Genomic DNA, 22,660 nt, shown 5'->3' with positions numbered 1-22,660 from the left:
TCTATGGGCACTATTATCCAAACTTGTTTGTTTTCCTGGGAACTGACAATATTTCTGGACATATCAAGTAATTGTCTGTTTAAAACTGTAGCATTTATCCTGTGTATTTAGAGGTGGACTGTAACATCTCTCTAATTTACCATTATGCTTATTTATTATATTTTAAACAAAAACAAAATTTGTTTATTTGAAACTGTAGAAAATAAGTACCAACCAGAACAAACACTTATCTATAAACATTATGTAGACAACATTTTCGTTTGGCTTCCTGACAGTGACTGACATCACATGTACACCTGAAATCAGCGTGCTTAGTCTTCTCATGTTGCGGCACGTCCTTCTACACTGTCCTTCTTCATTCAGTCAGATGAGCTTGTAACCGAGAAAGAGAGAGATGGAGTTTGTTGGAGTTTGGGATCCTCGGTTTTTGTTGAAGAAAATCGCGATTCTTTAGAATGTCATGACAAGAAAAGTAAATATTTCAGGATATATTTGTTGCCTCTCCACATCAGGGATGACGTTTCTCGCTTCCTGGGATGAGTTAGACAGGTAGGTATATCAAATGATGTCGCTTGCGACGGTTTGATATTGTACCATATTTTTGACAAATATCGAAGCTGGCTGATTTGTAAAATACATTGAAGTGCATTGAGTTTTAGATTAGCTGTGGGGTTTTCAGTAGTTTAAACTAAGCAATTAACCAGTTCTTAATATTTTGAGTGGTTTATGGTATGTATTTGAAATCAGGTCAAAGTCCTTTAGTAAAGTCTGTAATACGTTGACTTACGTCCTGTCTGCTCTATCTATCCAAGTTTATGGCTTATTGTTATGCGGCTGCCTGAAATACTTGATTTTGGTCAGTTGGTGCATAAATAAAATTGTTCTGATTGCAGCACTCATTCTTGTCTCATAGGCTGCAAAAATAACTAATTAAACCTGATTCAATAATACACATACATTTATCAATTATTATAACTATCTTTGCGATTATTAAGATAATGTATTGTGTAGTCCACATTTCCAAATAATTTTTTCTGTGATTTCAATATTATTGAATTCAACAGGAAATGTTGATAAAATTAACTGAACAACAAGATACACAAATCCTTGCACCATACTTTCTTCATCTCTGCTGCCTTAAAAGGCCACTTTTAAGCTGGCTTTCGTTGTAGTGATGCACAGTCATACTCTGTTATTACTACACATGCTTTACTCTAAACAATGCTGGTTTCTCGCTGTACTCCCACAATTTACACACTCTTCAAACACTCAGAGAAAGAGAGAAGAAAGAGACGTGTAGAGAGAAAGAGAGAGAGAGATGCTTACAGATTGTCACTGCATGCATTAGCTAACATGACCTAACAATGAACAAGATCTCTACATCATTTATTAATCTAGTTCATATCAAATTCAGTTTACATTTTTTAAATAAAAAATATTAACTGTTAACATTAGTTCCCTTTCTGTCTGTCTCTCGACGTTATGTCGAGAACGACAGATGGGGTTCGCCCTTGAGAACCTATCAACTCTGACTACTATAGAAAAGGCCAATGAAATTTGGCGAATGAAATTTGCATGCCGGTCTCCGCCCCCAGATGTCCGGTATAAAAGGAAGCCGGCGTGCAGCATTCATTTACCTTTTGTTCTTCAGAGCCTTCGCTCATGACTACGAACAGAACGAATTAAATAAATTCTTCTTCTACATTGCCGGATCTACGACGTAGAGCAGCGGATCGTCCCTACCTGCAGCGACCTTCCCCTGGGCGTCTCGGCAGTTCTGGAGGTGTTAGAGATTTTTCTAAAAAGTCCTTTTAAGACTGACTGAGCATTCTCTAGCGCGGCATGTCCCGCTGTTCTCTTGGGTGCGACACCCTCATCGAGGAGGGGAATGGATACGATCGCTCCATTAGGTGTCTGGGCGTCCAGCACGCTAAAGCAGCGTTCATTGACACATCTGCCCGATTCGCTCTTCTAAACGTTCCCCAACCGGCTGTGACATACCGTCCGGATCCTCACCCACACATTCGGAAATGATGTGTGACGTAGATGAGATGTTGCTCGCAGCATCGGAGGGAGACTCACATCCGACTCTTAAGAATCCGAGGTCCACCCCCAGCGATCGAGTTCAGGAGGAATCAGAAGTGATGTCATCCGTGCTAACCCGGGGATACGTGGTTCCTGAGGTCGGAGCGAGGTGCAAACCGCGCCCACCCCGGGTGCCATGTTTTTCCCGGAGGTGCATGAGGAGCTGTATAAAACTTGGAATGCTACACTCACGGATCGTTCCAGTGAAACCAGCTCCGGCTCCCTTACTTCCCACGATGCCGGGGCAGCCAAGGACTATGTCGAGATCCCCCAGGTGGAATGTCCGCCCGCTACCACCTGCGGGGGAATCGGCCATGCCTACCGCCCAAAAGCGCGTAAGACTTCAGCATCACTGTTGTCGAAAGCCTTGCAATGCAGCGGGCCAGGCTGCCTCCTCTCTCTACGCCATGGCCATCCTGCAGGTCAGCCAGGCCAAGGCGTTGAGAGAGCTCCACGAGGGTAAGGCCGACCCGGGTATAATGCAGGATCTCTCTGCCGCCGCTGACAGCGCTCTACGGGCGACCAAGGCGGCGGCACGGGCCCTGGGTCGGATGATGTCCACGGTAGTGGTCCAGGAGAGACACCCCCGGCTATACCTTGTGCAGAAAAGTGACACCAAGGAAGTCCGCTTTCTTCATGCACCCATCTCGCAAGGTGAGTTGTTGGTAACACCGTCGAGGACTGCGCTCAGCGGTTTTTGATGGTGAAGCAGACAGTGGCAATTAGCAACATTTTTTTCACGCCGCGACTTGGCTGCCTAGAGGCATCCGAGATCCCGCGTGACTTCTGCTTCCCTGCAACCCAGGACCCCTTCGACATCGGCTCTGGTTCCTGTGCCCCCTCCTCGGACCCCCGCGACAGATGGTTAGCTCCGCCAGCCGACAAACCACCTCCCGTGGGAATGATGAAGCAGACCGTCCCCTTGGTCACCCTGTCACAGTCCCTGGGAGCTCGAGAGCTGCCCACACTGTCTCACTGGCCAATGCGGGCGGTCCGTCTTGGTTACTCAATCCAGTTCGCCAGAGACTCTCCCAAGTTTCAGAGCATCCTCTTTCTCGGTATGGAACTAAACTCTGTCCCCATGACGGCGCAGCTGTCCGCAGCACGCCCCCAGTCAGTGTTTAACTGGAGGCTCCTGGGAAACATGACATCTTCCGCGGGGGTAATACACCCCTCGGGTTGATGCACATGAGACCGCTTTAACACTGGCTACAGAGTCGAGTTCCGAGGACAGCGTGGCACACCGACAGCAGGCGCATGGTGCTGTCGCCCTGCTGCCGACGCACCCTAACCCCTTGGTCTTCCATGACCTTCCTCCGGGCAGGGTTCCCCTCGGGCAGGTTACGAGGCACGTCGTGGTGACGACGAACGCTTCGCTGCAGGGGTGGGGTGCAGTGTGCAATGGGCACGCAGTAAAGGGGCGCTGGACAGGCCCCCGTCTGTGCTGGCATGCAATTGCCTAGAGTTGTGGGCTGTGCGGCTTGCGCTGAGAAGGCTCCGGCCTCTAGTGCAGGGCCAGATGTGTTGGTCCTCCGGGACAGCACGACAGCCGTAGCGTACATCGCCAGGGTGGCGTACACTCACAGCAGCTAACACAACTTGCCCGACGCCTCCTCCTGTGGAGCTAGCAGGTGATCCGCTCTCTGCGGGCCACACACATCCCAGGCAAACTGAGCCAGACAGCCGACGCACTCTCTCGTCAGTATACGCCTTGCAGAGAGTGGCGACTCCACCCCCGGTCCAGCTCATTTGGGTGCTGTTCGGACAGGCACAGATAGACCTCTTTGCCTCCCGCGACACCATCCGTTGTCTGCTTTGGTACTCCCTGACCGAGGCCCCCCTCGGCACGGATGCCCTGGCGCTCAGCTGACAGGCGGAAGCACACCTTCCCCCCCAGGGAAGAGGAGCACCAAGTGTTATTGGTTACACCGCACTGGTTTAACCCACTTGGCTTCAGAGTTGATGCTCTGGACAGCGACTCCCCCTGAACCATTCTGCTCTCTCAGGGGAAGGACACGTTCTGGCATCCCAGATCAGACCTCTGGAACAAACATGTCTGGTCTCTAGACGGGACGAGAAGATCCTGAGATGGCTACTCCACCCCTACGGCAGAGACCATCACCAAGGCTAGGGCCCCATCTACTAGGCGGTTACACGCCTCTAGACGGTGCCTCTTCTCGTCCTGGTGTCTCTCTCAGTGAGAAAGACCCACTGAGGTGCTCGATCAGGATTGTGTTGTCCTTCTTACGAGACTGGAGACTAACATCTCCCCTCCACACTGAAAGTGTATGTAGTCGCTATCGCCACTCATCACGAGTTGATGAAAAGATTCTAGGGCAATACGACCTGGTCACCAGGTTCCTAAGGAACGGGAGAGGGCGGAATCCGCCTCATCTCCGCTCCATACCCTCTTGGACCCTAACGTGGGTCCAAGAGCCCTTCGGAGGTTCCGATCTTCCTCACCTGAGTAAGACGGCCCCCCTGTTGGCGCTCAAGAGGGTAGGGGACCTCCGAGCATTCTCTACGTCCCCGGATTGCCTTAAATTCGGCCCTGGTAACTGGAGACCCAGGCCCGGATACGTGCCCAAAGTTCCCACTACTCCCTTTCGGGACCAAGTGGTGAACTCGCAGGCACTCCCCATCTGGGAGGAAGACCCAACCCCGTCCATGTTGTGTCCTGGACCGCACGCAGAGCTTCATTAGCTCTGACCAGCTCCTTGTCTGTATTGGAGGACAGCAGAAGGGGAAGGCTGTCTCCAAGCAGAGGCTGGCGCACTGGGTCGTGGATGCCGTTACGACGGCATTTCGATCTCAGAATCTCCCATGCCCACTGAAGGCTCACTCCACACTTGGCATAGCCACCTCCTGGGCACTGGCCAGAAGCACCTCTCTAGCAGACATCTCTAGAGCTGTGGGTTGGGCTATGCCCAAACACCTTCGCAAGGGTTTACAACCTTCGCGTAAACCCGGTGTCAGCCCACGTCCTGCGTGGCGACATGTAGGGCTGGCATCCGGGGGGGCGTATGCCTGCGAAAGCACCTTCCCACCCTCCAAGAGGTTGGGTCAGTGTGCTATCTACCTTTCTTCTTACCCAAACACATGGTTAAGAAACTGGTACCTCACCAACCATCCTTCTTACCCAGACACTGGTTAAGAACAGGCATTCCATCCATCACTAAGCAAGCAACCCCCGGGGGTTGGCTGGGCAGAGCAGCCTTCCCCCTTAGGCCGGGATACCATATGAACTATCACAGATAGCTCTAACCGGACCTAGTGCTATCGGACGGAGTAACACCCCCACGTGGGCTGTTCCGTCTGATATATCCTCATGGCAACAGTTCCCACACATGGTAACCCATGAGCTTCCCCAGGTGGGCCTCCACCTCGCGGTTAACTACGTAGTCCGCACGTTCCATGCGTTCTACTCCAAGGACGAGACCATACTTATATCCACCATATTCCTCCCCACGGGTAGGAGGTGGCCTCTGCAGCGCTTCTCTGATTGAGAGTAGCGCTCACGTCTTTGTTACGTATGCAACCTCAGTTCCCTGATGGAGGGAGCGAGACGTTGTGTCCCTTATGCCACAAACACGTATCGTATGCTGCTGCAGTCGTGAGAGGCTCTCAGGCTCTTCAGAACAAGAGGTAAATGAATGCTGCATGCCGGCTTCATTTTATACCGGACATCCGGGGGCATGCAAATTTCATTCGGCAAATTTCATTGGCCTTTTCTATAGTAGTCATAGTTGATTGCTTCTCAAGGGCGAACCCCATCTGTCGTTTTCGACACAACGTCTCATTCCCTCCATCAGGGAACTGAGGTTACATATGTAACCAAGACGTTAATTTCGGAGATGGTGGTCTAGTGGGTTAAACCATTGAACTGGTAAATCAAAGGTTGCTGGTTCGATCCCAGCAGCCACCACCAGTGTGACCTTGAGCAAGACACTTTACTCCATGTTGCTCCAGGGGGATTGTCCCTGTAATAAGTGCACTGTAAGTCGCTTTGGATAAAAGCGTCTGCCAAATTACTAAATGTAAATGTAATTCACAATGAACTTGAATTACTGTAGTGATCTTAAATAACATAACATTGATTAATGCACCTTATAATGTCTTTATGAATAATTGTAACTTAAGTGATGGGGCGGTTTCCCGGAGAGGTATCAGCTTAAACCAGGACTAGGCCTTAGTTAAATTAATATATTTATGTAGTTTTCACAAACATTACTAAAAAACAAACACTAATGGTGTCCATCTTAAGGCAAAACAATGGCATTGATATATTTAAGATCTGTGAGGGCAAGGAGTTTTCAGTTAAGACAGCTCAAACATTTATTAATTCATTGTTACACTAAGCATTTTTATTTTGGTTATAATTCTTTACAGCGACATTGAATGTATAACAACACACATTATGACTTATCATCATGCATCATATCATTTAATAACCCTTAATAATGCATTATACCTAAAAGCTTTAAAGCGATACTTCACCTAAAAACTACTTCCATAGTAGAAAAATGAGTTTACAATTTTTTTGTTCTGTTGAACATAAAAGACATTTTTGAAGAATGTAGGTCAGTAAACAGTTCTGGTGCACTTTTGACTCCATTGTTTTTTTCCTACTATGGTAGTCAATGGGTGTTGAGATCGGTTTGGTTATAAGAATTATTCCAAAAGTCTTGCCGTATGTTCAATCTCTAACACACTGTTTAAGAGTTACACTTGTTTGTGATTGACCATAGATGTTTTATTGGGTAAGACAGAGTACTTATGGTTTGTTCTGACTCTTTATTTTCTAAATGTTCCTGCTTTTCCATTATTCCTGAGAGCCTGTTACTTTGTATGATTGGTGTGGTATAACTGCACTATATATTTTTTTAATTAATTAAAAAAAGCTGCGTCAAGTTGTTCCACACAACAATATTAAGTAATTTGAACAAATACAACTTTAGTTTTATGAAGAAAATAAGTAACATAAATAATATTGACAAAACTTTTTTGAGTAAATCCAAACCATTCCGAGTGAACCAGTAATTTTAAATTAGCTAAACTCAATATTTATCCTTCTCAATTTTGTTGTCATACATAAATTATATACAGACTTTACGGCCTAAATGCCGTCTTACGCAAAGCATGCTGGGAACTGAAAATCCCCCTCAACCAGTCATGTTGAATTTACTTGTTTATATTAAGAATACTCAACAATAGATCCAATATTACAGGGTTTTGCGTTCTACTCTACAATGTTAAATTGACCAGTCAATTTACACTTAAGTGAAGCTGATAGAACTTTAATTCAGTTACTTGCATTCTTTTTGTACTGTGAACAAGGATGGGTTAAGTAAAGCTAGCAGCAGTGACAGTTCATTGTTTTGAGTGTGATGCATTATGCTAATGAATCAATGCTGTTTTAACTGCAGGGGCACAGCAGACTGGTTTGGGGTCAGCAATGACGTGGATGCCACACAGAAATGGCAGCGCAAGAGCCTGCGGCACTGCACCCAGCGTTACGGCAAGCTCAAGCCGCAGGTGATCCGTGAAATGGACCTTTCCAGTCAAGACAATCTCTCCATCACCAGTACAGAGACCCCTCCTCCTCTATACATCCCATCCGCTCAACATGGCATGCAGAGGGTAGGCTGTTTTTAAACATGGACAGATTTAGTGTGACTACATTTCTGTTTACACAAATGAGTGTCGGAATGCAAATTTTAACAAACATGCAGTAGATTTAAAGGAACAGTTCACCTACAAATGGATCTGGTCATCGATTACTCATCTAGATGTCAAAGCTGCCTTTTGTATACAGCCGTGAAAAATTATGAAATCATTACAAATTTTCCTTAAATCAACATTTCTAGATGTATTGTGCCCATTCCAGTCCAATGTTTGTTGAATTTCAACAAAATCCAACCTCACGAGTGACATAACTTCATCAAACACCAATGTGAAAGACTGACAAGACACGTGAGAACTGTGATCAAACATTATTTTTGCACATTTCCTAAATACATGTACAAATAGTATTGTTTGTATTGCTTAAAAGTGAATATGAACTTGTTTTCTTAGCAGTATTTGAGGTCTGACAAAATACAGAGCAAATTTTCTGTTATTTGAAACTGTTTCTCCAGTTTTCAAGAAGCAATATTTGTATTGAAATCTGGGAGAAATATTCTCAGTAGTTCACAGAATCAAATAAATACAAGTTTGAAATGCTCTCTTGATTTTTTCCATGGTTGTACAAAATAAGGAGAAAGAAAAAAATAAAGCAGTAGATAATACAACTCCTGAACAGAATTTTCATTCTTCTGAACTATCCCTTTAATTGCCAATTAACATTACTGGTTTATATATAATGCTCACAGAGCCACTCTTCTACCTGAAACCAGAAAAACAACGTTGTTTTCACAAACTTCTGACATTCATACACATAAATATTTACTCATCTGCTTTTGCACTTTAAAGACATCTTACAGTTTATACACACAACTTGTAATACACACAGGCCTGGAAGAGACACATTGGAATGATCGTGACTCATTGTTTGGTCTCTGCAGATTGTAGACCCGCTGGCTCGGGGCAGAGCGTTCCGTAACATAGAGGAAGTGGACGGCCTCAGCGTACCACAGACCCCCATCACTCCGTGCGCCGCCTCCCTCTGCTCCTTCACCAGCTCCCGTTCCGGCTTCAATCGACCTCCCCGGAGACGCAAGCGTGAGTCTGTTGCCAAAATGGGCTTCAGGGCGGCTGCAGCTCTGGTGAAGGTACATACAGCAATGCCGACCACTCTCTTTCCCCACATGTGCAGTCCATCACAGAGCACAAGATGATTGAGCTAAACAAGACCAAAAAACAGTGGAACAGGGTCACAACCACTAGACAAAACAAATCAATGGCAGATAAGAACAAATAACAGGATTATTCACCTTTTAAGTCAATACTCATTGTGACGTAAATGTCACAGTAGGAAAGCAGCGGGCATCCAATAAATCAGACGCAGTGATTATCTTGATAATCTTTAGATTATTTTGGAGGCTCACTTGGACGTCCTGGTAATAAACAAGAAATATTACGCTCACTCGTATAATCTGTTATGTAAATGTTTATCTCTGGCCTGGGATTTGGCCTACTTCCATTTAGTTCCTCTGCCCAGATGACCAGCCCATAGGTTTGTATCAGTGCTGACAGATGGCTGTGATTGAATCTTCAGCTGTCGGTCAGATAGAATATTCTAGTGCAGGTTCAGGTATCTCTCCTCATTCATGGAACAACGGCACAGCTGGATTGAAAAGCACAATTCATCTTTCTTACCTATTGTTGCAGATATTCACAGATGTTTCATTTTTTATTTGTTTAATGAACATTGATGATTATTGTATGGGTGAGGATGGTGATAAAGAATTGTAACTGATGATGATGATAGTTGCTGGGTGTTTTAGGGACGCTCTTTGCGGGAAAGTACCTTTAGACAAGTTCACCGGCGAAGCTTTAACGCAGCAAGTTTCTTGGATGAAGACACTGTGGATTTTCCAGATGAACTGGACACCTCATTCTTTGCCAAGGTAAAGAAAACTGCAGAAACATGTCATTACAATGATTTTATACATCTCAATGCTGCCACCTAGAGGTTGCTATAAAGACATCAACCTTTTTAAATTGCTGTCCAAGTAATTAAGATTTAGTAGTATTTAGTATTTTATGTATGAATTCATCCTCATTTTGTTGAAAACCTGTATATGACTATTTCTTCTGTGGAGCACAAAAGAAGATATGTTGAGAAATGTCTCAGTTTCCATACAATGACAATAGAGGCCAATGTTGTTTGGTTACCAACATTCTTCAAAATATCTTTTGTGTTCTGCCGAAGAAAGAAAGTCATGTTTAAAATAACATAAGGGTGAATAAATGATGAAAGTACAGTATGGCTGAATAAATGTTAGTGACTCTCAGACAAGTAATAACCAACAACAAGTCTTTTCGGGATCAACATCATCCTGTGAGCAGTTCACCCAAAAAGGAAGAATGCTAGTAACCAAACAGTTAAAAGAAAAATAGCTCTTTATATTTCTTTGTTCTGTTGGACATAAAAGAAGATATTTTGAAGAATTTTGGAAAACAAAGTTCTGGGACACGTTTGACTACGTAATTTTCCCTACTATGATAGTCAATGGTGGACAAGAACTGTTTGGTTACAAGCATTCTTCCAAATATCTTTCACTGTGTTCATGGGCACAAAGTAATTTATATAGATTTGAAACAACTCAAGGGTGGTAAATGATGAGAGAATCTTTATTTTTGGGTGAACTGTCCCTTTAAAGGAGTAGTTCAATATAAAATTAAAATTTCATGATAATTCACTCACTCACATGTCATACAAGCCATAAGTGTGTTTATTACTTTTGTCAATAACAAATTGATGCTCTTTTTGAGAAGAGTTTTCGTTTTTCTTGGGAAATGACTCATCGTTTTGCTAGACAACACCCTTCTTTATCGGCCTATTAAACTGAAATTTGTACCTTATCCAACAGCCCCCCCGTTTAAGTTCATTATATGGATAAGAACCCTAGAAAACGTTCCTCAAAAGCCACAATTTGTTTTCGACAGAAGATATAAACACACAGACATTTGCGTGAGTGAATTATCATGAAGTTTTTATTTTATATTGAACTACTCTTTTAAGCCAGTGTCAAACAAACAGATCAATGTCTTTGATAACGTCAAAATGTTTATAGGAAAGGTTTACTTACTGTCTGAATTTAGTTGAAAAAGAAACATGAAATATGTAAAGATTAAAACATTATTAATCTGAAGAAAATGAATAAAAACAATAAAATCAAAATGGTAATATACTCAAATATAGATAGAATTATTTTTACATTTTGTTTAATGCTTAAAACAAGAAAAAATATACTTGTATTTGTCAATAAGGAAAATAGACATAAAACAAATGTTGATGTTTCTCAATGCTTCTTATATAGTATATAAATTATATAAATACTGATTAAGAAATTGGTTTCGTTTCTGAGCTTATTTCAGTCTTTGTGTCCCTTCAGGATGGTATTCCTCATGAAGAGCTGTCCACATACGCAGATGAGGTGTTCGAATTGCCTTCTGAGGCCGTCATTAAAGAAACTGATGAAAGCACATTGGCAGATGACAGGGATCTGACAGGAAGTGCCCTAGATAAGACAGAACTAGAGAGGAGTCATCTGATGCTGTGAGACACACATGCACTCGCTTACTAACAACACAACACACATGCACTTTTATAAAGAGCTACAATCAAGATTCTTCTAGTGAATTTTTCTTCTATTAAGCTCCGCTGTCCGTCTTTCCATCTCATTTCCTCATATACAGGCCCCTTGAGCGGGGCTGGCGTAAAGAAAAGGATGGCGCACTGGTTCAGCCTAAAGTACGGTTACGACAGGAAGTGGTCAGCGTTAGCGGGCAGCGACGTGGACAGCGTATAACCGTGCCTGTTAAAAAACTCTTCGCAAAGGAGAAGCGACCATACGGGCTGGGCATGGTGGGCCGGCTGACCAACCGCACCTACCGAAAACGCATAGACAGTTATGTGAAGAGACAAATAGAAGATATGAATGACCACAGGTAACGTCAAAACAGCGTTATGGGTTCTTTTAATAATGTTGTTAAAGGGTTAGTTCACCCATAAATGTAATTATTTACTCACCCCCTTGTCATGCCAAACCTTTATGACTTTCTTTCTTCTGCAGAACACAAAACAAGATATTTTGTAACGTTGGTAACCAAACAACATTGGCCCCCATTTACCTCCATCGTATGGACGCAAGACATTTCTCGAAATATCTTCTTTTGTGTTCTACAGGTGTAATAGTCAGACAGGTTTTATTAACACTTCACAAACTCTGAGGGAAATTGAATTTCAGATCTCTAATGAACAGTTAACAATAAAAGCATTCCTCCTTCACACACAATGCTTTCAGAATAATTGCTTGTTTCAGGTACTGAATTATAGGTTTCAGTACAGTACAGCCTGATGAATAAGTGTTCTCTCATCACACAGGCCTTTCTTCACTTACTGGATCACCTTTGTTCATTTGCTGATTACCATCTTGGCAGTTTGCATCTATGGCATCGCGCCTGTGGGCTTTTCACAGCACGAGACAGTAGATTCTGTAAGCCATGCTGAATGTTTTGTTAAGGTGTCTTTGTGTTCAGTTTGGTGTGTAACCGATTATTTCTGTTGCAGGTCTTACGAAATAAAGGAGTTTACGAAAACGTCAAGTTTGTGCAGCAGGAAAACTTTTGGGTTGGACCAAGCTCGGTGAATATATTTGCAATATTTATAACCTGTAATTGCATTGCATTCGGCAACTACGGCTACTATATAACAAATTAAAATGTTGTAGTATCAAGATTTTGTGTTAAATGATCTGTATCACTGTTATTTTTCCATATCAGTATCATATTGGTCTCTGTATCATAATACCGAAAAATGTACATTCTATCATCATTTTCTCACCCTCAAGTTGTTCCAAATCTGTATAAATGTTTTGTTCTGATAAACACAAAGAAAGAAATTTGGAAGAATACTTGTAATCAGTTTTTGGTCACCATTGACTACCATAGTTAAAATAAATTATAATGGTAGTCAACAGTGCCCCAAAACTGTTTGCTTTCATACGGTCTTCAAAATATCTTCTTTTGTGTCCAACAGAACAGAGAAATTTACATTTTTTTCCTACTATGGTAGTCAATGGTGGCCAAGAACTGTTTGGTTACAAGCATTCTTCCAAATATCTTTCTCTGTGTTCATCAGAACAAAGACATTTATACAGATTTGGAACAACCTCAGGGTGAGTAACTGAAGCATTTTTATTTTTGGGTGAACTGTTCCTTAACTTGTTACAAGTCATCCAGATTGCTTTTAAGACCATTTCCTCTTATTGTCCTGCAGGAGGCGCTCATTCACCTCGGTGCCAAGTTCTCGCCCTGCATGCGGCAGGATCAGGAGGTGCATGACTTCATTCAGGAAAAAAAGCAGAGCGAGCGTCACTCTGCGTGCTGTGTCCGCAACGACCAATCGGGCTGCGTGCAGACCTCGCAGGAGGAGTGCTCAGTCAGTTCCTGCACCTTACCTCACAGTCTTCATGACACATATCTTTTGTAATGCACTTGCTTGACCTGTTTTCATTCAAATGACCTTTTGCTTCAATTTGCATGTCCTCAGAGTACACTGGCACTATGGGTAAAATGGCCTCAGCACCCAAGTGCTCCATATCTGGAAGAAAAAGAGCGTCAGTATGGTTCTGTATGCCATCAAGACCCCAGGTACAACACTTATACGTCTCTCTTTTTTTTCACCCATCAACACTGTTTATTGCTAAATGATTTTATTTCACATGTTTATGATGTTAGGATTTGTCTAGAGCCCGCATCTGTGACTCCTCACGAGTGGCCTGATGACATCACCAAGTGGCCAGTGAGTATGACGCAGAGAATCCTTGTGTTTCTGGACCATAGGCCACAACTTTTAAGTTTATTACATCATTCTGTACTCCTATACGCTGTGTTCTCCTCTCAGGTGTGCACCAGGTACAGCACAGCGAATCACACTAACCTGCCACACATTGACTGTGTCATCACTGGTAGACCCTGCTGCATTGGCACCAAAGGAAGGTCAGAACCCACAGTCACCTGTTACGTCATAAGCCACCATTATTAACCTCATACTTGTGACACACTCTCTGGATGCTGCTTAAAAGAATAGTTCACCCCAAAAAGAGAGAAACATCACCTCTAGATGCCGCTAAAAACTACACACAGTACCTTTAACTTTGGGCCAGACATGTGCGTCTGGTGAAACGTTGTATAATTTCTTGTTTGTGCAACATACTGTGTGCATGACCAATAAATGTAACATTCTTTTTGAACAGGTGTGAGATCATATCAAGAGAGTACTGTAACTTTATGAAAGGGTACTTCCATGAGGAGGCCACGCTCTGTTCCCAGGTCTGTGAGAATTTTTTTATTGTATAGAGAGCTTTTTTTAAAGAGATGTAATGCATTAGTGCAATGTGTTATTTTACAAACCGCCAACAGGGGGTGTAAAGCTCTGGCAGCAGGTCTTGCATAGATTCAAATTGAATTTTATGACTAAAGCTCATTACCATGATAAGCGCTTGCCTGTTTCAGGTTCATTGCATGGATGATGTGTGTGGCCTCTTGCCTTTCCTTAACCCAGAGATCCCAGACCAGTTCTATCGGCTGTGGCTCTCTCTCTTCCTGCACGCTGGGTGAGTAGAAGGTGTGATTCGGCACAGGGGGTCCAGTGTCAATTACAGTTTAACGATATATGAAATGCCGTGTCAGATTACCGAATGCATTGTTTACAAAGGTGAAGCTGTGCTTGATTAAACCACTTCCTGGTTTTCTCTGCAGGATCCTACACTGTCTGGTTTCTGTGCTCTTCCAAATGACCATTCTGAGGGATTTGGAGAAGCTAGCAGGCTGGCTGAGGATCTCCATCATTTACATCCTTAGTGGGATTACGAGCAACCTCGCCAGTGCCATCTTTCTGCCATACAGAGCTGAGGTACAGGAGGATTACAGCTTCATTAGTCCATATCAGAGCTCTTCAGCTGGCAGCCAGCAGGCCAGATCCAGACTCTTAAAAGACCCAATGAAAAAAAAGTGGAGATGTCGGGTTTTCAGTCGTTTGGTGGCTTTGAAAGCCACCTGTATGCCAGTGTATTATTGAAATTTGACTAAATAAGAGGCTGTCTCAAAATTGCATAGCTCAATTGGTGCCCAAATACTTTTGGGGCAAGGGGTCTATTTCCTCACTAAATGAGAGATGTGACGAAAGAAAGTAAGAAAGAAAGAGAGAAGGAAGGAATGAAAGAAAGAAAGAAAGAAATGTATTATTTTTGTACACTTAATGTTCATTTTCATTATTCTTATTCAAAATGAAATAGTCAAATATGTTGATAGAAGATCTTCCACAGAACACAAAAAAAGATATTTTGAAGATTAACTGGCATCCTTTTACTTGCATTGTTTTTGTGTCCATACAATAGAAGTGAGTGGGGGGCCAGTGCTCTTTGCATACCTGCTTTCCTAAAAATATCTTCTTTTGTGTTCTGTGGAAGAAAGTAAGTCAAAAAATGACAAGAGGGTCAGTAAATAATGACAAAATGTTCATTTCTGTAAATATTAGTTTAAAAGTGGTTAATTTATTGATAAATTGAACCTGTCATGTTGTAAAAATAGGAATATGAAACACATTAATGTGAATTAACATTTTGAGTAGTTACTTTAAAAAGTATTATACTCCCAAACTCCCCTTCACCCACACTGCAAAAGATGAAGTTCTTATTAAATATGATATATATACATTTTGGTTTCCATTGAAAAATAAATAAAGGAATCAGGGAGTAAAACATCTGCAAAAGAGGTAGTATTCTAATTTAAGTACTAATTTTCGTACCCCAGTGGCAAATATTTGAACTTTTTAAGCAATTTTTTTTTTCAAAAAGCAAGAGCTACCCAGCAAATAAATGAACTTCTCACAAAACATTTCTAGCTTACATATATCTAAAAAAACAAGAGACATTTGTCTGTTTTACCTTTTTCCTAAGTAACTAAATCAATAGGACATAAAACACCAGGATATCTTAGGTCTAGAAAATGTATCTTGATTTATTTTTTTTTTTTACATTTGTACTAGAAAAAAAAAAAAATGTGTACGAAATTCATTTTTTTGCAGCGTTATAGCTTAGTTAATTTTTTCTCAAGTTTTTTTCAAATCTTTGTACTTGACAACAAGACAAAAAACTAAGTTGTGAATTCATTTTTTCCGATTTGCAATCAGTTAAACATCTTGATGGATAAACACTAGAACAGCTCTGTCAATCTATAAAGCATGTAAGTTAACCCTCTTTCTTCCTATATTCTTCTTCTGACGACAGGTGGGTCCTGCCGGTTCTCAGTTTGGCATCTTGGCGTGTCTGTTCGTGGAGCTGTTCCAGAGCTGGCCGATCCTGGCCCGACCGTGGAGAGCCTTCGCCAAGCTCTCATGCATAGTGCTCTTCCTCTTTGCTGTCGGCATGCTTCCCTGGATCGATAACTTCGCCCATATCTGCGGATTCATCTCAGGCTTCTTCCTCTCCTTCGCCTTCCTGCCCTACATCAGCTTTGGGCGCATGGACATGTACCGCAAACGGGTGCAGATCCTTATGGCGCTCACGCTTTTCCTGGGCATCTTCTCCGGCCTCGCCGTGCTCTTCTACGTTTACGCTATTAAATGCGAGTGGTGTGAGCTTCTCACATGCATTCCGTTGACGGACAAGTTCTGTGAGAAGTACGACCTCAATGCACACATCCACTGATGCCTTGAAGAATGGAAGGCGTTCGTTTCTTAACTTTTCTTCAACTTACAACTTTTAAAATATGTTTTTATTGTTTTTTAGTTTTTTTATGTCATAAAAAAGACCTCCCCAGGAGGGAAGGATTATTCCGACAGTGCCTTCTCAGTCTACACCAACTACTGCCATATCTTTCAGATTGGAGCACTTTTAGGTCAAATCTGTATGTGTATGCCTACTTCATTGTTGTTTAATCTCGGTAGTGTTTTAGCTACCAGCCCGCTTGTAACACAGAATACAATGTGAACAAATGACTAAGTCTACGCACTTTTTATCTCTTCTATTTTTTGCCTTTTTTTGATCAAAATAATAATGACTCCGTTCCATACCCTTGTGAGCTACCTAGATAGGTAGCATGTTGCAGCATCATAGGTGTGGATAGACTTGGTTTTGAAACAGAGCCATAATAAATATGAAAACATGCATCAAAAAGTGCATTAAAAACTTTTACATCATAAGATCATCAAAACGTATGCACATATCTAGTAATATACAAAATAATATAATTTCTGTTCCTCAAAAAGCGTGGCTTTCCAAAACCGAGGCCACACACGTGCATGTGTGTTCTTAAGAGACCCGCATGTGTTTGCATACTCATCTCAACCCTCTTTGACAGACAGAAGAGAGGCACAGATGATTGGTCCTGATCTCAGAGCAGCTCTTTGTGCTGTAAGTGTGTGGGGGAGGTTCGCGCGTGGTTAGCGTGTACCGCGCCGCCAGCCATCAGCCTGAAGGATCTGCTGGAGTCTGGAGAGCACATCACCGCATTAATGGAGCTCCATCTTCACGGTCCAACGTCTCTCTCTTCCACCTCCTATAAAAAAACAAGAGAAGAAGGCTCCTCTATTGTGAGCTATGCTAATTAAAAGGCTCCCATCCCCCGTTTCCTTAATGTAGTATACACAACACAGCAAATCCTGCGTTAGTTTAGCCGAGATGGTAATTAAAAGCGAGCTAATGAATGTGTGCGCTGGCCTCCGGTCTGCAACAGTCACTCAAGTGCTCTTCTGTCGCCGTTCACTGATCTGTGAGCAGTGCCGCAGTGGCATCGAGTCTAAGATCTTTTACAAGGATCGAGGCCCAGCATTCCATGCGGTCATAGTGTGTTTTATGTTATTAATGGAATAGTTCCTTCAAAAAAGGACAGTTTTTCATGTAGTGAGCCCTTTCTTTCTTTTGTGGACAGAACGATATATAAGCTATACTCTTGTATTATTGATAGCTGTGTCACAATATCAAGACAGTATTGTCAATAACCGTAATATTAAAATGCAATCAATATCATGATAATTCTACACATATGATAATAGGCTAATACATAGCCATTAAACGTTTTACCTTAAAAGCCACAATGGTTACAACCTCTTTGCCTCCCTTTATTTTGATTTTGATTCATTTGCAAAACAAAATAACCAAAAATAAAACTGACTGTAAGCATTTTTTATCAACATTTTTTCAAATATCATTCCAACTAAATTTCAACAGATGCGCTGATAATATCATTAAAGGATATATTTTGGTTACAATAACCGCGTAGTCACAATAGAATATTGTGATAGTCCGACATAATATTTACAGGTGTGTCTTACAATGTTTGGGGTACAATTTAAAATTTAAATTGCTTGATGATGATTCATGAGTGCGATATAATTTGTAAAAATGTATTGAATTTAAATGCAAAGCTTGTGGCTTGTGTGGGACGTCTCCCTTAACTTTTACCTTACCTTGTAGGGTAGCCTACACTGTAAACGAAAACCTGTAATTTTACCAAATTTTTCTGTATTTTACAGATTCTCCACGTAAAACGCAAAATTACAGAAAAAGACCACAGATTTACAAGAAAAATTGGGTACATTTTCATTTTACAGGGAAAACACTTTAATTTACAGTTTATTTCTGCCCCCCCTGCTGCTACCAGAACATATCCGATTTTTTAAACCAATTTTTTTTTTGAAATACGGTCAAAAACTATAAAATTACAGAAAGATGCAACACATTTACATGAAAAATGGAGAAAGTATTTTAAATATATCCTATAATTTTCCAGGGAAAAAAAATATTTTACGGTATATTTCTGTTTTTCTTGTTTTTTACAGTGTATATTTTTTATGATAATTTGGCCAAATAAAAAATAAAACAACCCCAAAGCTCCAAAATGATAAGAAAATTTCAAAATGATTAACGTTATTGGACCACTGGTGGCATATATTCCAAGTTTACTTAAGCCATCGATTAAAACAAAATGATTCAATCAAAATGAAGTTATTTGAATCTTGACATCCACCGCAGCTCTCCTTGACACATTAACAAGGGTTCATGGGAGAAGGAACTTTTTGATTTGTGAACAAAAGATTCATTTTAGTCTGATCACTCATGCAAATCATTTGATCAGAATGATTTGTTTGCAACTACACTGAACTGGTTGAGTTCAATTCCCTGAATGACTGGTCACAGTGGTTCACAGCTCACTGGAGTGGAAGATTATAGACGGTTTCAGCAGCCACAACATAAAAACTGTTAGGTGGCCCAAACTTAACTTCAGGAGACTCTCCGCAAAAAATCAATAACTGTTGAGTAGTTTTAATTTAATCTAATACAATTAATATACAATAACATATTAGTAAAAATTAAATATAAAATTAATTGTTTTAGCCTGACCGATAACCAAACACAGACCGGAAGTTAACTTCGGGCTACGATTATAATTCTTTAAAGACACATTTTTGTCATTTTGACAGCCCCAATCCCAATTCATATCAAATAAATGAAAAAGTGTCATATTCCTCAGATTCACCATTTGTGTTCCACAGAAACATAAAAATCTTGCAGTTATAGGGTAGACATTAGCGTAATTAAATAAAATTTTGGGTTAGCTAAACTTTTAACTTGTCCACTGTCATTCTGACCTGACTCACCCCTGTTTCCTCGACTCAGATAAGGACAAAGGAGCAGCTGAGGGAACCATTGCAATCAGATCTTTTTAGCAGCTCTATACATCAAACCCCACACGAGCACTTCAGAGGAAATTAGCCATCCCTCCCCCCGTCCCCATCCTCTCCGACCACTGGCCTATAGAGATGGTAATTTTAGGGTAAGAGGACTATATCGCAAATCATTGATCAGAATCAAATCAGCATGCAGGGAGATCTTCTAATCCCTCTACTTCAATTGAGCAGAACGGCTATTTGCTGATTAGTGGACTGCTCAACCAATAGAGTGAATATTTGTGATACAGTCTCTGTCTCTCTCTCACTCTCTCTCCTTGATTTCTGTTTTTTTACATCCTCCTCTGCTTTTTCAACAGGGCTTTCTTCAGTCTGGAGGCACTAAGAGCCTGCTTTAAACATTTCTAAACATGTTTTAAGTGTGTGCTGAAGTCTGGTACCCTTTTAAAAATGTTTCATTTGCATTTTTTAACCAAACGAAATAATTTGAGTGAAACGATTATTTAGAATTTTTCATTTTAGACAAAAACACTAATGACATTATGCATTTGAGCCTAGTCCCAACCTGATTGAGAGTATATTGTGTGCATCAGTGAAGGGAAAGAAGTTATTTTGTTTTTCCTTTGTCTATTAAAAGTATAATATCATATGATACTTAAGCTATATGTTATAGCTTTCCCTACAGTTTAAAAAAGTCCAATAAAAACAAAACCATTCTGGAAGCTGCAAGAAATATATACTGTAAAAATACTGTAAACATATTTTACTGTATTTCAAAAATACCTTAAAGATCTGTCAAAGACTTTCAATATTTCTTTCAATATACGTAAAAAATCTGTGATTTTTTTAAATAGCTTTTTACATTATATGTGAAAATGTTTAGAAAATAACAGCAAAGTTCTGTAAAATTACAGTGTAGTTTTAATCAGTGACCTCGAAAGGTCTTTGCACATACATTCCAAAATTTCAATCAAATTTGGCGCTCGTTTATACGTTTGTCTGTGAATTGTCAGTGCTTCCTATGGATGCAAAAAACGCAGAAAATCTTTTTTTAACACGGATAAAAATATTGGATGCAGTGTATAAATGTGATTGACAACAACATGAGGTCGTATTTATTTTAAGGTGCAGAAATTTTGGATGCGAAAATCAATGTCCAATCGTATTTAACAGTGTCAAATCGTAATTCTTTATTTTTGTTAAACATCATTTACAGAACATTTACATGTTCATTTCCAGGTTTTGAATGTCAGATTTTCATTGTGGTGTCAGACCACAGCAGCGCACCTTGCAGTATGTTTTTGACCCCCAGGTAATATTTTACTACTTGCCTTGGGTGATTATAAAAATGTATGGGATTTAACAGTTGACTCCTCAGATCTGAGAGGGGATATTTTGTCTTCCACCTGTTGACAGATTAACCCGAGCTTTGGTCAACTGTTCAATGAGATGAGACATCCTTACAGTGCTGAAGCCATGCTTTTTATTTACAGTAGTTGCCATCTAAATGCAAATGTCAAGATGAATGCCATGTTAAGTTTGACATTCTTGGTAAAGTAGTTTTGAGAGGGCTTCAGACATTTTAAGGGATTGTTCACCAAAAACTATTCACCCTCAGGTTGTTAAAAACCTCTTCTGTGTAACAGAAAATAAGATATTTTGAGAAACGCTCAGAAGTCAATGGTGCCCAGTGTTGTTCCCTTACCAACTTTCTTCAAAAATCTTCCTTCGTGTTATGCAGAAGAAAGAAAGTAAGACAGGTTGTGAATTTCTTGAGGGTGCGGAAATGTTGAAGAATTATATTTTTGGGTGAACTGTCCCTTTAGGCTGTGATCTGAACATTAGTAAAACAGGTTTGTGTCCGGTCTGCACCATATCTTCCTTCCCTTAGCAAAAAAATTGTGATTGCCAGACAATATATTTTTCCCCTTCTGAAAAGCACCACTTTATATCCATCCAGTATGCAGTCATGTCTAGCACTGCCGTGATGAGTGTGATAAACAGCAGTGTGCGACACACATCCATCCCAGCGTCATACTGTAGGCAGAGGGGTTAGAGAGATGGGGGGTGGGTACTGAAAGCTGATTCTGAAACAGGAACCTGGCAGCTGCGCAGCAGGTGGTCAGTGGCAGGCTGTCTATCCTCATTGTCCCTCAGATGAGCACGTAGGCCGCAGCAGACCACCAGAGCCACTGCCGCAGGTCAGGGGGCTTACAGGTGAACGAGCTGGGGGAGGGGTGCTGGATGGATACCGTGCACCTGTTTAAGAAACTGCAGTCATGGCTCAGTGGAGAGAGAGAGAAGATCCCTTGGTCTCAAAGCGTGCCCTATTTTCCACCTGTGCTGAGCCCCTGTCACTTTTAAGGGGCAAGTGGGATCAGGTAGATGAATTTGAAGGGTTATCTGTCAAAACAAGCTAAATAAAGTGCTTAGATCTCAATGTGAAAGCTTTTAGATTAGTTTGTCGTTATTAATCAATAGTGAACAAAATACCTTATTCATTTATTTTTTTGTAAGGCAAATACTGTACCAAATGAACCAATTGAGATCAGCATTCTACTCTAAAAAGTAGTCATTTTCTAAGGGAAAATATGTAAACAATCTTAAGAACTGTGTAGGCCAATAATACATATATTTAATGAAGTTACTTTTTACCTTTTTAATACTTAACCCATTGTCAACAATATAAACATAACTGTTTCTTTTCTATTGCTTAAAAAAATGCAGGGAAGAACCAGCTGTTCAAGCTGGTTTATGTAGGTTTAGAACTAGTTTAACTAATAGATCAGCACAGCCATTCTGCTCAGTAGCAAAACATGCTATTTAACCAGAATGATAATCATTGTAATCTTGGACATGAAACTACTGATCTTTACCCAACTGCACAGAAAGCTTTATACTGTGTAATGTGTATTATACATAAAAAATAAATTCTTAATCAACACAAAAGAAGATACTGTGGGAAACCATAGACTTTCTGGGTACCATTGACTACCACAGGTTTTCCTACTATAGTAATCAATAGTGCCCCAGAACTTTTTGGTTTCAAATAAGATTTTTCATTTTTCAAAATGTCTTTTCCTGTTTTACTTATGTTTGATATTTTAAATATGTAGTCTTCACTTCATTCATATTTTGAATTTTGTTAAGAATATAATTTTCACATGTAACCCCACAGTATGTTGCACTGAAGTTGATACTGATTCTGAAAAAGCT

General features: G+C 41.0%; 1 protein-coding gene across 2 annotated transcripts in view; it reads left to right on the top strand.

The window, feature by feature from the left end:
• rhbdf1b (rhomboid 5 homolog 1b (Drosophila)) overlaps positions 1–16,753 on the top strand; it is a 36,518-nt gene extending 19,765 nt beyond the window's left edge. For both annotated transcript variants that reach the window (XM_056771140.1, XM_056771139.1), the window contains 15 exons: positions 7,512–7,725; positions 8,649–8,855; positions 9,531–9,653; positions 11,145–11,308; positions 11,449–11,700; positions 12,137–12,248; positions 12,323–12,397; positions 13,031–13,192; positions 13,304–13,404; positions 13,492–13,555; positions 13,658–13,752; positions 14,010–14,085; positions 14,269–14,369; positions 14,515–14,668; positions 16,044–16,753. In XM_056771140.1, coding sequence (XP_056627118.1) covers positions 7,512–7,725; positions 8,649–8,855; positions 9,531–9,653; positions 11,145–11,308; positions 11,449–11,700; positions 12,137–12,248; positions 12,323–12,397; positions 13,031–13,192; positions 13,304–13,404; positions 13,492–13,555; positions 13,658–13,752; positions 14,010–14,085; positions 14,269–14,369; positions 14,515–14,668; positions 16,044–16,463 — 2,320 coding nt within the window. In that variant the 3' untranslated portion in view covers positions 16,464–16,753. The remainder of the gene's footprint in view (positions 1–7,511; positions 7,726–8,648; positions 8,856–9,530; positions 9,654–11,144; positions 11,309–11,448; positions 11,701–12,136; positions 12,249–12,322; positions 12,398–13,030; positions 13,193–13,303; positions 13,405–13,491; positions 13,556–13,657; positions 13,753–14,009; positions 14,086–14,268; positions 14,370–14,514; positions 14,669–16,043) is intronic.
• The last annotated feature ends 5,907 nt before the right edge of the window (positions 16,754–22,660 follow it).

This window comes from Triplophysa dalaica, chromosome 17 (assembly GCF_015846415.1).
Source record: "Triplophysa dalaica isolate WHDGS20190420 chromosome 17, ASM1584641v1, whole genome shotgun sequence".
NCBI lineage: Eukaryota > Metazoa > Chordata > Actinopteri > Cypriniformes > Nemacheilidae > Triplophysa > Triplophysa dalaica.
The sequence above is the reverse complement of the archived record's forward strand: the minus strand, read 5'-3'. Positions and strand labels throughout refer to the sequence as shown.